Source organism: Dendropsophus ebraccatus, chromosome 13 (genome assembly GCF_027789765.1).
Source record: "Dendropsophus ebraccatus isolate aDenEbr1 chromosome 13, aDenEbr1.pat, whole genome shotgun sequence".
In the NCBI taxonomy this organism is placed as follows: domain Eukaryota; kingdom Metazoa; phylum Chordata; class Amphibia; order Anura; family Hylidae; genus Dendropsophus; species Dendropsophus ebraccatus.
Window position 1 is genome coordinate 81,361,469 of NC_091466.1, and position 16,228 is coordinate 81,377,696.

At 50.9% G+C, this 16,228-nt stretch overlaps 1 protein-coding gene across 7 annotated transcripts in view; it reads right to left on the minus strand.

Moving 5' to 3' along the window:
* The window catches only part of NRXN3 (neurexin 3), a 427,584-nt gene that overhangs the window by 386,279 nt on the left and 25,077 nt on the right, over positions 1 to 16,228 (minus strand). For all 7 annotated transcript variants that reach the window (XM_069951290.1, XM_069951286.1, XM_069951289.1 and 4 more), the window contains exon 2: positions 15,324 to 16,228. In XM_069951290.1, coding sequence (XP_069807391.1) covers positions 15,324 to 16,032 — 709 coding nt within the window. In that variant the 5' untranslated portion in view covers positions 16,033 to 16,228. The remainder of the gene's footprint in view (positions 1 to 15,323) is intronic.

Consider the following 16,228-nt stretch of genomic DNA (forward strand, 5'->3'; position numbering starts at 1 on the left):
AGGAGGAGAGTGTGATATACAGAGAGGAGGGGGAGAGTGTATCACAATCTCCTCCTCCTCCTCTCTGTATATCACACTCTCCTCCTCCTCCTCCTCTCTGTATATCACACTCTCCTCCTCCTCCTCTCTGTATATCACACTCTCCTCCTCCTCCTCTCTGTATATCACACTCTCCTCCTCCTCCTCTCTGTATATCACACTCTCCTCCTCCTCCTCCTCTCTGTATATCACACTCTCCTCCTCCTCCTCCTCTCTGTATATCACACTCTCCTCCTCCTCCTCCTCTCTGTATATCACACTCTCCTCCTCCTCCTCTCTGTATATCACACTCTCCTCCTCCTCCTCCTCTCTGTATATCACACTCTCCTCCTCCTCTCTGTATATCACACTCTCCTCCTCTCTGTATATCACACTCTCCTCCTCCTCCTCTCTGTATATCACACTCTCCTCCTCCTCCTCTCTGTATATCACACTCTCCTCCTCCTCCTCCCTGTATATCACACTCTCCTCCTCCTCCTCCTCCTCTCTGTATATCACACTCTCCTCCTCCTCTCTGTATATCACACTCTCCCCCTCCTCCTCCTCCTCTCTGTATATCACACTCTCCTCCTCCTCCTCCTCCTCTCTGTATATCACACTCTCCTCCTCCTCCTCTCTGTATATCACACTCTCCTCCTCCTCCTCTCTGTATATCACACTCTCCTCCTCCTCCCTGTATATTACACTCTCCCCCTCCTCCTCTCTGTATATCACACTCCTCCTCCTCCTCCCTGTATAATACACTCCTCCTCCCTGTATAATACACTCTCCCCCTCCTCCTCTCAGTATATCACACTCTCCTCCTCCTCTCTGTATATCACACTCTCCTCCTCCTCCTCTCTGTATATTACACTCTCCCCCTCCTCCTCTTCTCTGTATATCACTCTCCTCCTCCTCCTCTCTGTATATTACACTCTCCTTCTCCTCTTTGTATATTACACTCCCCCTCCTTCTCCTCTCTGTATATCACACTCTCCTCCTCCTCTCTGTATATTACACTCTCCTTCTCCTCTCTGTATATCACACTCTCCTCCTCCTCCTCTGTATATCACACTCTCCTCCTCCTCTCTGTATATCACACTCTCCTCCTCCTCCTCCTCTCTGTATATCACACTCTCCCCCTCCTCTCTGTATATCACACTCTCCTCCTCCTCTGTATATCACACTCTCCTCCTCCTCCTCCTCTCTGTATATCACACTCTCCCCCTCCTCTCTGTATATCACACTCTCCTCCTCCTCTGTATATCACACTCTCCCCCTCCTCCTCTCTGTATATTACACTCTCCCCCTCCTCCTCTCTGTATATCACACTCTCCCCCTCCTCCTCTCTGTATATCACACTCTCCCCCTCCTCCTCTCTATATATCACACTCTCCCCCTCCTCCTCTCTATATATCACACTCTCCCCCTCCTCCTCTCTGTATATCACACTCTCCCCCTCCTCCTCTCTGTACATTACACTCTCCTCCTCCTCTCTGTAGATTACACTCTCCTCTCTGTATATTATTACACTCTCCCCCTCCTCCTCCTCTCTGTATATCACACTCTCCTCCTCCTCCTCTCTGTATATCACACTCTCCTCCTCCTCCTCTCTGTATATCACACTCTCCTCCTCCTCCTCTCTGTATATCACACTCTCCTCCTCCTCCTCTCTGTATATCACACTCTCCTCTTCCTCCTCTCTGTATATCACACTCTCCTCCTCCTCCTCTCTGTATATTACACTCTCCTCCTCCTCTTTGTATATTACACTCCCCCCTCCTCCTCCTCTTTGTATATTACACTCCCCCCTCCTCCTCCTCTCTGTATATCACACTCTCCTCCTCCTCCTCTCTGTATATCACACTCTCCTCCTCTTTGTATATTACACTCCCCCCTCCTCCTCCTCTCTGTATATTACACTCTCCTTCTCCTCTCTGTATATCACACTCTCCTCCTCCTCCTCCCTGTATTTCACACTCTCCTCCTCCTCTGTAGATTACACTCTCCTCCTCCTCTCTGTATATCACACTCTCCCCCTACTCCTCCTCTCTGTATATCACACTCTCCTCCTCCTCCTCTCTGTATATCACACTCTCCTCCTCTTTGTATATTACACTCCCCCCTCCTCCTCCTCTCTGTATATTACACTCTCCTTCTCCTCTCTGTATATCACACTCTCCTCCTCCTCCTCCCTGTATTTCACACTCTCCTCCTCCTCTCTGTAGATTACACTCTCCTCCTCCTCTCTGTATATCACACTCTCCCCCTACTCCTCCTCTCTGTATATCACACTCTTCTCCTTTATAGTTGTTATAGGCAGGTTATGATCAGACAGTCCTCCGCTGTATTAGAGGCAGTGAGGAGGGGGCCTCTGGCACAGTGGGGGTTACTGTGGAGTGTGGGGGGTCTCTCACCCCCTGCACAATCTGTGTATATTCAGAGGGGTCTAATTTGCAAGCAAATTGCCACAGTCCCATCCTTATGTAAATCAGTCCCTGACGGTGCGAGGAGCTGACGGAGGAGCATAAGTGTTCAGCTGCCTGAGGCGGAGAGTCTGCCAGGAGAGCCGACAGATTCCCATCAAAAACACTGCACCTGCTCCAAGCCCCGAGTCACCTTCATACAGGACCTGGAGACGACTGTCAGCTCACAGGGTCCCCGAGTCACCTTCATACAGGACCTGGAGACGACTGTCAGCTCACAGGGTCCCCGAGTCACCTTCATACAGGACCTGGAGACGACTGTCAGCTCACAGGGTCCCCGAGTCACCCTCATACAGGACCTGAAGACCACTGACAGCTCACGGGGTCCCTCAGTCACCCTCATACAGAACCTGGAGATGACTGTCAGCTCACGGGGTCCCCGAGTCACCCTCATACAGAACCTGGAGACGACTGTCAGCTCACGGGGTCCCCGAGTCACCCTCATACAGGACCTGGAGACCACTGACAGCTCACGGGGTCCCCGAGTTACCTTCATACAGGACCTGGAGACCACTGACAGCTCACGGGGTCCCCGAGTTACCCTCATACAGGACCTGGAGACCACTGACAGCTCACGGGGTCCCCGAGTTACCCTCATACAGGACCTGGAGACCACTGACAGCTCATGGGGTCCCCGAGTCACCTTCATACAGGACCTGGAGACGACTGTCAGCTCACGGGGTCCCCGAGTCACCCTCATACAGGACCTGGAGACGACTGTCAGCTCACGGGGTCCCCGAGTCACCCTCATACAGGACCTGGAGACGACTGTCAGCTCACGGGGTCCCCGAGTCACCCTCATACAGGACCTGGAGACCACTGACAGCTCACGGGGTCCCCGAGTCACCCTCATACAGGACCTGGAGACGACTGTCAGCTCACGGGGTCCCCGAGTCACCCTCATACAGGACCTGGAGACCACTGACAGCTCACGGGGTCCCCGAGTTACCCTCATACAGGACCTGGAGACCACTGACAGCTCACGGGGTCCCCGAGTCACCTTCATACAGGACCTGGAGACGACTGTCAGCTCACGGGGTCCCCGAGTCACCCTCATACAGGACCTGGAGACGACTGTCAGCTCACGGGGTCCCCGAGTCACCCTCATACAGGACCTGGAGACCACTGACAGCTCATGGGGTCCCCGAGTCACCCTCATACAGGACCTGGAGACGACTGTCAGCTCACGGGGTCCCCGAGTCACCCTCATACAGGACCTGGAGACCACTGACAGCTCACGGGGTCCCCGAGTCACCCTCATACAGGACCTGGAGACCACTGACAGCTCACGGGGTCCCCGAGTCACCCTCATACAGGACCTGGAGACCACTGACAGCTCATGGGGTCCCCGAGTCACCCTCATACAGGACCTGGAGACCACTGACAGCTCACGGGGTCCCCGAGTCACCCTCATACAGGACCTGGAGACCACTGACAGCTCATGGGGTCCCCGAGTCACCCTCATACAGGACCTGGAGACCACTGACAGCTCATGGGGTCCCCGAGTCACCCTCATACAGGACCTGGAGACCACTGACAGCTCATGGGGTCCCCGAGTCACCCTCATACAGGACCTGGAGACCACTGACAGCTCATGGGGTCCCCGAGTCACCCTCATACAGTACCTGGAGACCACTGACAGCTCATGGGGTCCCAGAGTCACCCTTATACAGGACCTGGAGACCACTGACAGCTCATGGGGTCCCTGGATCTCAATGCCGGCTGCCGGCATTTCTCTCATCATCACAGGTCTATGGACAAATCAGCCGCAGTGTGACAGGACTGAGGGTAACGGAATGATCATAGAGTCCTGACCACCTCCTCCCACACCAGAGGAGTCCACATGGCAGGTGACCCCGAGTCCTGACCACCTCCGCCCGCACCAGAGGAGTCCACATAGCAGGTGACCCCGAGTCCTGACCACCTCCGCCCGCACCAGAGGAGTCCACATGGCAGGTGACCCAGAGTCCTGACCACCTCCGCCCGCACCAGAGGAGTCCACATGGCGGGTGACCCAGAGTCCTGACCACCTCTGCCCGCACCAGAGGAGTCCACATGGCAGATGACCCAGAGTCCTGACCACCTCTGCCCGCACCAGAGGAGTCCACATGGCAGATGACCCAGAGTCCTGACCACCTCTTCGTACACCAGAAACAAATCATGTCTAGACAACACTAACTTCTCTACAGGAGTATGACTAATCACAGCCCATCCTCCCTGATCCCATATATATGCGCACGGGGGGGGGGCATAATGGTCACAACTCTGTACAAGCTAACACCGATCAGAAGCTACAACGGTTAGACTGGCCACCATGATGTATATATACGGCATGCTATCCCCCACAGACTGATAACTATACAGCCAGCCAGCCCCCCCCCCCCCCGCCATGATGTATATAAGCCATGCTATCCCCCACAGACTGATGACGATACAGCCAGCCCCCCCCCCCCCCGCCATGATGTATATATGGAACGCTATCCCCACCCAGATGTAAATACAGCACGCTATCCCCCCCAGACTGATGACCATACAGCCAGCCCCTCCCCCCCGCCCTGATGATGTATATACGGCACGCTATCCCCACCAATAATGTATATATACGGCACGCTATCCCCACCACGATGTATATATTTGGCACGCTATCCCCACCATGATGTATATATACGTCTCGCTATCCCCACCACGATGTATATACGGCTCGCTATCCCCACCATGATGTATATACACGGCACGCTATCCCCACCACGATGTATATATACGGCACGCTATCCCCACCACGATGTATATATACGGCTCGCTATCCCCACCACGATGTATATATACGGCTCGCTATCCCCACCACGATGTATATATACGGCTCGCTATCCCCACCACGATGTATATACGGCTCGCTATCCCCACCACGATGTATATACGGCTCGCTATCCCCACCACGATGTATATACACGGCACGCTATCCCCACCACGATGTATATACGGCACGCTATCCCCACCACGATGTATATACGGCACGCTATCCCCACCATGATGTATATATACGGCACGCTATCCCCACCATGATGTATATATACGGCACGCTATCCCCACCATGATGTATATATACGGCACGCTATCCCCACCATGATGTATATATACGGCACGCTATCCCCACCATGATGTATATATACACGGCACGCTATCCCCACCATGATGTATATACGGCACGCTATCCCCACCATGATGTATATATACGGCACGCTATCCCCACCATGATGTATATACGCCACGCTATCCCCCACAGACTGCACATGTAATAGATAGCTATAGATGCTGCACCGCACAGTAATCGCCCAGAAGAAAGCCTGAGCCCCCTCTATCACCAGTATACATCATGGATACACAGCTTTATCCTGACATGCTTCCCTTGTTCTGCTGGTACTTGCAGTTCTACCAGATACAGGGAGCACAGTAGTAGTGCAGAATGGCCTTCGGCTCGCAATCATCTAGCGCCTTATTTCTCATGTATTTAGGAAAAAAAAAAAACACAGCGGCACGCCCGAGCACAGAATTCCCCCTCCGGCTTCTTCCTGGGATCTGGCGAGCAGTGGGGTGGAGGTATGGAGGCCGTATGCTACAGTATAGCATCAACATAATCTAATGGTCCACCACCATTGAAGCCCTTGCTTCATTCCTGTTATAACATCACTGATATACCAGGTTACACTGACGATCATACAGTGTTGATCACACACACTTTGAATAGCTGACCCCTTACCTACTGTCTCCCTCCCATTAGCTTGTCTCTCCCTCTCTCTGTGTACACCCCCACGGGCAGGGTCCTCTCTCTGTGTACACCCCCACGGGCAGGGTCCTCTCTCTGTGTACACCCCCACGGGCAGGGTCCTCTCTCTGTGTACACCCCCACGGGCAGGGTCCTCTCTCTGTGTACACCCCCACGGGCAGGGTCCTCTCTCTGTGTACACCCCCACGGGCAGGGTCCTCTCTCTGTGTACACCCCCACGGGCAGGGTCCTCTCTCTGTGTACACCCCCACGGGCAGGGTCCTCTCTCTGTGTACACCCCCACGGGCAGGGTCCTCTCTCTGTGTACACCCCCACGGGCAGGGTCCTCTCTCTGTGTACACCCCCACGGGCAGGGTCCTCTCTCTGTGTACACCCCCACGGGCAGGGTCCTCTCTCTGTGTACACCCCCACGGGCAGGGTCCTCTCTCTGTGTACACCCCCACGGGCAGGGTCCTCTCTCTCTCTCTCTCTCTCTGTGTACACCCTCACAGGCAGGGTCCTCTCTCTGTGTACACCCTCACGGGCAGGGTCCTCTCTCTCTCTCTCTCTCTCTGTGTACACCCTCACGGGCAGGGTCCTCTCTCTCTCTCTCTGTGTATACACTCACGGGCAGAGTCCTCTCTCTCTCTGTACACCCTCACGGGCAGGGTCCTCTCTCTCTCTCTGTGTACACCCTCACGGGCAGGGTCCTCTCTCTCTCTCTGTACACCCTCACGGGCAGGGTCCTCTCTCTCTCTCTGTACACCCTCACGGGCAGGGTCCTCTCTCTCTCTCTCTCTCTCTGTACACCCTCACGGGCAGGGTCCTCTCTCTCTCTCTCTCTCTGTACACCCTCACGGGCAGGGTCCTCTCTCTCTCTCTCTCTCTCTGTACACCCTCACGGGCAGGGTCCTCTCTCTCTCTCTCTCTCTGTACACCCTCACGGGCAGGGTCCTCTCTCTCTCTCTCTCTGTACACCCTCACGGGCAGGGTCCTCTCTCTCTCTCTCTCTCTCTGTACACCCTCACGGGCAGGGTCCTCTCTCTCTCTCTCTGTACACCCTCACGGGCAGGGTCCTCTCTCTCTCTCTCTGTACACCCTCACGGGCAGGGTCCTCTCTCTCTCTCTCTCTCTCTCTCTCTCTCTGTGTACACCCTCACGGGCAGGGTCCTCTCTCTCTCTCTCTCTCTGTACACCCTCACGGGCAGGGTCCTCTCTCTCTCTCTCTCTCTCTCTCTGTGTACACCCTCACGGGCAGGGTCCTCTCTCTCTCTCTCTCTCTCTGTGTACACCCTCACGGGCAGGGTCCTCTCTCTCTCTCTGTGTACACCCTCACGGGCAGGGTCCTCTCTCTCTCTCTCTCTCTGTGTACACCGTCACGGGCAGGATCCTCTCTCTCTCTCTCGGTGTACACCCTCACGGGCAGGGTCCTCTCTCTCTCTCTGTGTACACCCTCACGGGCAGGGTCCTCTCTCTCTCTCTGTGTACACCCTCACGGGCAGGGTCCTCTCTCTCTCTCTGTACACCCTCACGGGCAGGGTCCTCTCTCTCTCTGTGTACACCCTCACGGGCAGGGTCCTCTCTCTCTCTCTCTGTGTACACCCTCACGGGCAGGGTCCTCTCTCTCTCTCTCTGTACACCCTCACGGGAAGGGTCCTCTCTCTCTCTCTCTGTGTACACCCTCACGGGCAGGGTCCTCTCTCTCTCTCTTTCTCTGTACACCCTCACGGGCAGGGTCCTCTCTCCCTCTGTGTACACCCTCACGGGCAGGGTCCTCTCTCTCTCTCTTTCTTTCTTTCTCTGTACACCCTCACAGGCAGGGTCCTCTCTCTCTCTCTCTGTGTACATTCTCACAGGCAGGGTCCTCTCTCTCTCTCTCTGTGTACACCCTGACAGGCAGGGTCCTCTCTCTCTATGTACACCCTCACGGGAAGGGTCAACAATCAATAATAATAATAATAATAATAATAATAATAATAATAATAATAATAATAATAACAATAATAATAATACATATATAGAGAGGGTGAAGGGCATTCACTGCAGCCTCTCTCCATACAGTCCCGCCAACATGGAGGAGCACAAGACATACAATGCCGCCAACATGAAGGAGCACATGACATACAATCCCGCCAACATGGAGGAGCACAAGACATACAATGCCGCCAACATGAAGGAGCACATGACATATAATCCCACCAACATGGAGGAGCACATGACATATAATCCCGCCAACATGGAGGAGCACATGACATATAATCCCGCCAACATGGAGGAGCACATGACATACAATCCCGCTAACATGGAGAAGCACATGACATATAATCCCACAAACATGGAGGAGCACAAGACATATAATCCCCATGAAGAATGAGCATAAGATATACAATGCACAGACACAAGAGTAATAAACAGGTCATCTACCTTTACTTCTCCCTAGAGGCGTCAGGCGGAGTCCAGGAGGCGTCACATAGAGAGAGGCAGCACGTCAGACACATCATTTTAGGCAGCATGATCCAAACAAAATCCAAATGATGTATGATGAAAGACACAGCACACGCTAACACAGCACACACTAACAGGCCTGGGCTCGCAGCACGGACCCCTGAGATTTGTGACCTCACCAGGTGCGCAATGACCAGGCCAGTGATCCACCACACCCTCCTCCACCCATGGAGTCCGTGCTGTGTCCATCATCACATAAACCCTCTTGACCATTGCAGTGGTTTAAGGATATGAGGTCACAGGACCTATTCCCCCCCACCCTGGTCACACACACACACAAGCCACTGGTGAATCCTTGTCTATGAAGAATGAGGAGAACTCCCTCATATCAAGGTCAGGAGCACACAATATACCAAAGGGCGTGAAAATGAAGGAAAACAGAGAGTGCATACCTTGGTCATCAACCATGAGATTGGCCAGTCCTTGGGAAAGAGAGAGAGAGAAAGAAAGCGAGAATAAAGTTACACACAGGTATCCAATGCCCCCAGCGGCCGAGGGGATTGTGGCGTCACATACTTCAGACACAAGTATGGCGTCCTAATCACAACCCTATCACAGCTTTCTGAGGCATGCAGGAAAGCTGGCCTTCAGGGAGAGGGAGCAGCAGGGGGCACTCTATAGAATACCGGACTAAACTATCAGGGGGAGGAGCAGGGGGTGCTCTATAGAATACCGGACTAAACTATCAGGGGGAGGAGCAGGGGGCGCTCTATAGAATACCGGACTAAACTATCAGGGGGAGGAGCAGGGGGCGCTCTACAGAATACCAGAATAAACTATCAGGGGGAGGAGCAGGGGGCGCTCTACAGAATACCAGAATAAACTATCAGCGGCAGCAGCAGGGGGCGCTCTATGGAATACTGGACTAAACTATCAGCGGGAGGGAGCAGCAGGGGGCGCTCTATAGAATACTGGACTAACTATTAGGGGGAGGAGCAGGGGGCGCTCTATAGAATACTGGACTAACTATTAGGGGGAGGAGCAGGGGGCGCTCTATAGAATACTGGACTAAACTCAGCACAAGGGTCACTGCCATGGGCTAAACTATCTCTGCCAAGAGACAAATAGATGGTGGTGAATCCTTATACTACACTACAGCGAGACAGCAGCAGTGCAAGCACTCACCTGGAATGTCATTGACATCTAATGTGGCATAGAGAAAAGGAAAGAGAGAGAGTCAGGCTGAGAGCACACTATACACACACGTTGCATGAAGCCAGACATCTCATGCAAACTGTATATACCCCCCACACCCACACAACATGCACCCATGCAAGTGCCGGCACTGTGCATGGAGAGGAGGTCTCTCTGTAACATCTGTCCACGGGGAGCAGATCGGCAAACACCTGCAAGAATATTTGTTAGAAAATATTCAGTTATTAGCAAGAAGAAAAGTAGCTCCTACAGTCCTCTCCCCTACACCTCCGCAGCACTGTCCCCCCAGATTTACAGTCCTCTCCCCTACACCTCTGCAGCACTGTCCCCCCAGATTCACAGTCCTCTCCCCTACACCTCCGCAGCACTGTCCCCCACATTCACAATGACCACCCCTACACCTCCGCAGCACTGTCCCCCCAGATTCAGTCGTCTCCCCCACATTTCCGCAGCACTGTCCCCCCAGATTCACAGTGATCTCCCCCACACCTCCGCAGCACTGTCCCCCCAGATTTAGTCATCTCCCCCACACCTCCGCAGCACTGTCCCCCAGATTCACAGTCATCTCCCCCACACCTCTGCAGCGCTGTCACTGCCCTTGGCTCTGACAGAAGTCACCATTTAAGATCTGGATAAAAGTCCAGCCGTCACTCTGTTCTCCATGCAGCTACTACTGAACTACAACTTCCAGCAGGAACAGACAGGGTTGTAGTTTTGAAACACCTTAAGGGGCACAGGTTGACTTTTTGTAGTTTTGCACAGAATGGAGATCACTATAGCTGTGAATTTAGTGGCTGCTGCTCCATGTGGGGTCGCTCAGTCATTATCATCAGGCCACAGTCTTGTGGAGTTGGATGGGACACCCCCTGCTGACCGTACACGATACACGGCAGCAGCACAGGTGAGGGCTCAGACGGCAGAGTAAATATTTAATTCGGCTGCCTTTCATACCTTTATCCCTCTGTTCCCGGTGACATTTGATCTCCCATCCTACGCTCCTGGAGTCCACTTAACCATCCTGTTGTCCCTGTTCAAACATCATTAGGAAACATGAGCCCACGGGGCGTATTAACCCCAACTCTGCCGGAGGCGGTCACCTGAAACACTTCACTGTTATACATGGGCTCAGCAAAGAGATGGACTACTACCCCCAGGATGCCTAACAGTAGTATCAGTGACCTCTCCTTAAATCACACCAATGACCTCTCTCCAGGCTGTGACATTGTCTCTTGTAGTATCCCAGATGTTTAACCCCTTCTATACATGTTCAGGGCCCTGGAGCTGTACAAAACATAACAACATGCGAACGTCTCCTGGTGAGGCCCCTGAGGCTGCCGCGCTGTGTCTGTAATCCAGGAGCACAAGACTTCTGACCCAATTCCTGTCCGCTGTGGTTAATCTGGGAAGGGTGGGCTTCAGGAGGACACAGATGACATTTTCCCAGCCCCCCACTACAAGCTATAGGATTTATTCCAGATACATGAAGGTCGGTATCTGCCTCATGTATAGATCTGTGTAGTGTAGATCCACAATACCATATCTATAGACGCCTATACAGAGCACACATACGTCCTAAGCCAGAGCCTTTTATATGGGCACACAGACCCTATGGATCAGTAATATTGTATCTATACATTCCTACCCAGGGTATACATACGTCCTTAGGGCCCTATGACATGGGACAATTATCGTGCGAAAAATCGTTATATCGTTCAAATTTAAACGATAATCGTTATGTGTAAATGCAGGCAACGAAAAAAAATATTTTGTATGTTGTTGATCGTTGATTTAGATCTGAACCTGAATTTATCGTTTATCGTTCGCTGTAATTCCACATTCGTTCACTCAAGTTCCGCATTTTTTCACTAATCGTGTAGTTGCTCATTGTTCATTGTTTTCCGGGGTTCAGAAGGAATAAACAATCGTAGTAACAATCATCGTTCTGTGTAATATGGTGAACAATTTCAGGTTAACGATAAACAAACAAACAAACAATCTCGTTTGCGATCGTTTATCGTTAAAAAGTGCTCCTTGTAATAGGACCCTTAGTCTTGTAGGTGGGCACACAGACCCTATGGATCCACAATACACAGCTCTATCAGCTTCATACAGGGTGAGGTTTTGGGGTGCCTTCCTCCTCTCACAGTATGGGGGGCTCACTCTTACTGACAGGAGCTGTTTGCACAGTGCGGAGAGGGCCCTGGTGGCGCTCAATGAGGAAGGATCATATAACGCACTGGAAACCCGAAGAAAAGGCCAGCGAGTCAGCGGGGTATTAAATATTTACCTCCAGTGGTATCAGGAGCAGAGCAAATTAAGTGCCGAGCCCCGAGGATTAGGAGCCGCTCTGATCTGTATCCACTGTATCCACATCTGAGGCTAAGTCCGCATTTACACACGCAAGAAAGGCCACCATTAACCCTTTACCTGCAAAGCTAGGGATGTTTTACCGCTAGTATAGGGGTCTGGTGAGGAGCAGCCACTGAAGCTATAGACTGGAGTCTTGTATCCCCCCCCAGTCATGTGATGTGTATGGGGGGGGGGGGGGGTGACCTCATTACAGGCACAGATGACTTCCTAATCCTCATTATCTGTGGGCTTCCAAAAACAATCCTAGATGGAAGGTCCCCGCACCCCACATCCCGCCGCTGCATCCCCTCTGGACACATTGTAACAAATCATTCCGTAATGCAACATTAAGCAGAGAGATTCTACAGTCATCATTTGGGGCAATCTGCTGCCCAGACGGGACCCTGACGGGGTGCGGACCCTGATGGGGGGGATGAGATTACTGATGCACCATCTCACCATTAACCCCTCTGCTGCCAGATAAGTCTGATCTGTGGGGAGAAGCTAAAGGAAAGGATCACATAACACGTCTCTACAGTCCAACATATTAATGTAAAGAGAAGAATGGAGAAGAGCCACAGGAGTGTCTATAATAAAGGTGTATGTGTGTGTGTGTGTATATATATATATATGTATATATATCTCTCCCAGGAGTGTCTAAAGTATATCTATCTATCCCAGGAGTGTCTATAGAGTGTGTATGTATATTATATATACATATACATATACATACATATATACACGCACACACTCTATAGACACTCCTGGGAGATAGATAGATATACTATAGACACACACATAGTATAGACACTCCTGGGATATAGACACTATATAAATCCCAGGAGTGTCTATAGTATATATTTACATATATATTCTAGGAGTGTCTATAGTATGTATCCCAGGAGTGTCTATAGTATGTATCCCAGGAGTGTCTATAGTATGTATCCCAGGAGTGTCTATAGTATGTATCCCAGGAGTGTCTATAGTATGTATCCCAGGAGTGTCTATAGTATGTATCCCAGGAGTGTCTATAGTATGTATCCCAGGAGTGTCTATAGTATGTATCCCAGGAGTGTCTATAGTATAAATATAAATATATATATATATATACACACACACATACACCAGAAGTGTCTATAGTGTATATGTATATATATATATATATATATATCTTACAGCTGAATAGCTGTAAGCCCTCCCTATACTGTGCTCACCCTATACCCTGCTAATTCCTTCCTAACTCCCTGCAGTCTGTCAGCCCTTGTATTTCCCATCATCTCCATTCCTGCACTCACAATCAGCTATACACACTGCTGCTATAATGTGCCTTAACTTACACACAGCCAGTCACACTGCTGTATAGAAAAGTTTGTCACTGTCCTGCACAGCTCTGATTCTTACTTTCTGATTGGTCTATGCAGAGCACACACCCCTTCCCCATTGCTGTCATGTGACCACACAGCCCTCTGACAGCAGCCCTGCTTCTCTATTCTAGCCAGTTGTACTACGCTACTGCATTATGGGGATCTGCAGCTCCATCCTGTATCTACAAACTACTGCTGTGTTATCAGGGTTATACAGTTACTATACATTATATACCAATTGCTGCTATATTGTACAGTAACATATATCACATATCCAGCTGCTGATGTGTTATCAGGGTTATACAGTTACTATACATTATACACCACATGCTGCTATACTGTACAGTAACTTATAATATCACAGATTCAGCTGCTTCTCATTGTTTCATCTGTTTTACATGTTATTCAGAATAATAAATCATTTTTGGGGTGTGGAACCAATTGTCTGCAGATCAGTGATTTCTTATGGGAAAATTTTCTTTGGTTTAAGAGCGGATTTGCATTAGAAGTGCCGTCCCAGAATAAATTATGCTCCTAATTCAAGGCATCACTGTATGTATGTATATATATATATAATGTGTGTGTGTATATATATATATATATATATATATATATATATATATATATATATACACACAGTGTGTACAGGAGTGTGTACAGTAAATATATCTTCCCTTATAGTATATACCAAAGGATGCACCCGCTCTCCATGCTGGGGACATGGACTGTTTTGATCCCCCAGGAGAGGAGCAATGATCTGGGATCTGTCATTTCCACTGTAGAATATCTGCACCAAAATAATGAAGTGCTGAGAATGTGAAGCGTGTGACACCATTGTGGATGTGGACTGCTGGCATGGACTCTCAGTTTCGCACTTCTAGTTGTCTGTGATAGGGTCGGCTCTCTATTACAGAGTGGACTGCTATACACGTGCCACTATCTTCCCTTTAAGGCCAAGAACCAAACCCATGTGTTATATGGAGATTTACTTATCTGTGTGTGTATAGGAGCACAGTCACTATTCCTAGGTGAAGTCATGGACACAATTCACATAGTGCTGAATTATCTGCTCTTTTCTGCTCCCTCTCACGTTTCCCTGTTAAGCATCTAATAAGTAAATGTCATATCCTCCCGGGGCAGATTGTGTGCGATTATCTTTACCACAGCAGCAAGTGTCTAAGATCTCCATAAATAAGAGAGCCGACTGTATCAGTGAGTGGAAGACAATCCCTGGACGCTGGCTCTTATCTCAGGAACACAACATGGAGGCTGTAAATCCCAGCACCGGCCCATGGCTGCCTATACCGCACTGACATCTGTGCTCCTACACAGGAGGAAAGCACATGCTACATTTCCTTATTAAAAAGAGGTCATTTATCGTCAGAACCTTCACGAAGCCCTAGCAGCAGCACCCCACAGGACCCCCCCCAAACCCTCTGCCTGCCCCCCCAGCACCATGCCCCCTCCCACCAGCACTACCACCATTACAACCCCGGAGCAGACCCCCACACTGTCTGGAATAAATCTGAAAGAAACTTCTCACATCTGGTTACATGTCAATATACAGTGGCAGCAAATGTGAGATCTTTATGAAAATCGGCCACCTTACGGCAGCAGCATCCATGATTCTTAGGTTGCACAATGCCCATCAATCTGATCGTATGAAGCCTAATTCACACTTACCTTCAGAGCAGAACTTGCCCACATAGCCAGTGGCTGTGCAATCACAGGTTGGCGCTCCATCGAGCAGCAGACAAGCTCCGCCATTCTCACACGGATTATCAGTGCACAGCCCCTCCAGATCTAAGCGGACTCCATGACTCCCCAGCAGCCTTGGCTCAGAGTTACCATACTTGAGGTCCTGTAAGTATCCAGAAAACATGGGTATGTCCCTGACCGTACTGTGTGTCAGAGCATCGGAGCGGATATCCCCTGGCACACCGCCTACAAAGAGGTCACTAACAACACTCATGCTCTGCCTCTGTGGCCGCACCTCTGCCGGTATAGCCTCCCCATCCAGAACCATTGTGGTCCGAAGCCTATTGCGGCTGACCATCAGAAAGTGCCAGCCACCATCGTTCACCTTTTTGTTACTTAGAACCGTGGTCTCGGCACAATCAATACTGAAGTGCAGCTGAACTCGGCCATCTGCCAGAGAGAGGCAGAGAAAGTCACAGATGCCCCCATCATCCAAGTAGATCAGAAGGCCGGTGGAAACATTGGTCCTGAGCTGGAAGCTGAGGTCACTGCGAGTGCTGGCATCCCAGCGCAGGTAGCGGGCCCACTGGTTGGGAAGTCCCATAAACTCAAGTCCTAAGCTCAAGCCTAAGACAGAGCCCAGGAGAAAGCTTAGATGAAGAGTGAGGCTGAGAGAGCAAAGGCCAGAGGACATTGTGATGTGCAGAAGGTGAGGAAAACAGACTGGGAGGAAAAGAGCAAAGAGGAGAAAAATCCGGGGTCTTCACAAAGCAGCACAGGGAACCAGTCTTCTCCGACAGAACAGTCTTCTCTCACAGCTGCTGGAGGCCAGGAGGTCGTGCAGAATAACTGTTCTAGGTCTTCAGAGCGTTATCAATCCCCATTCACAT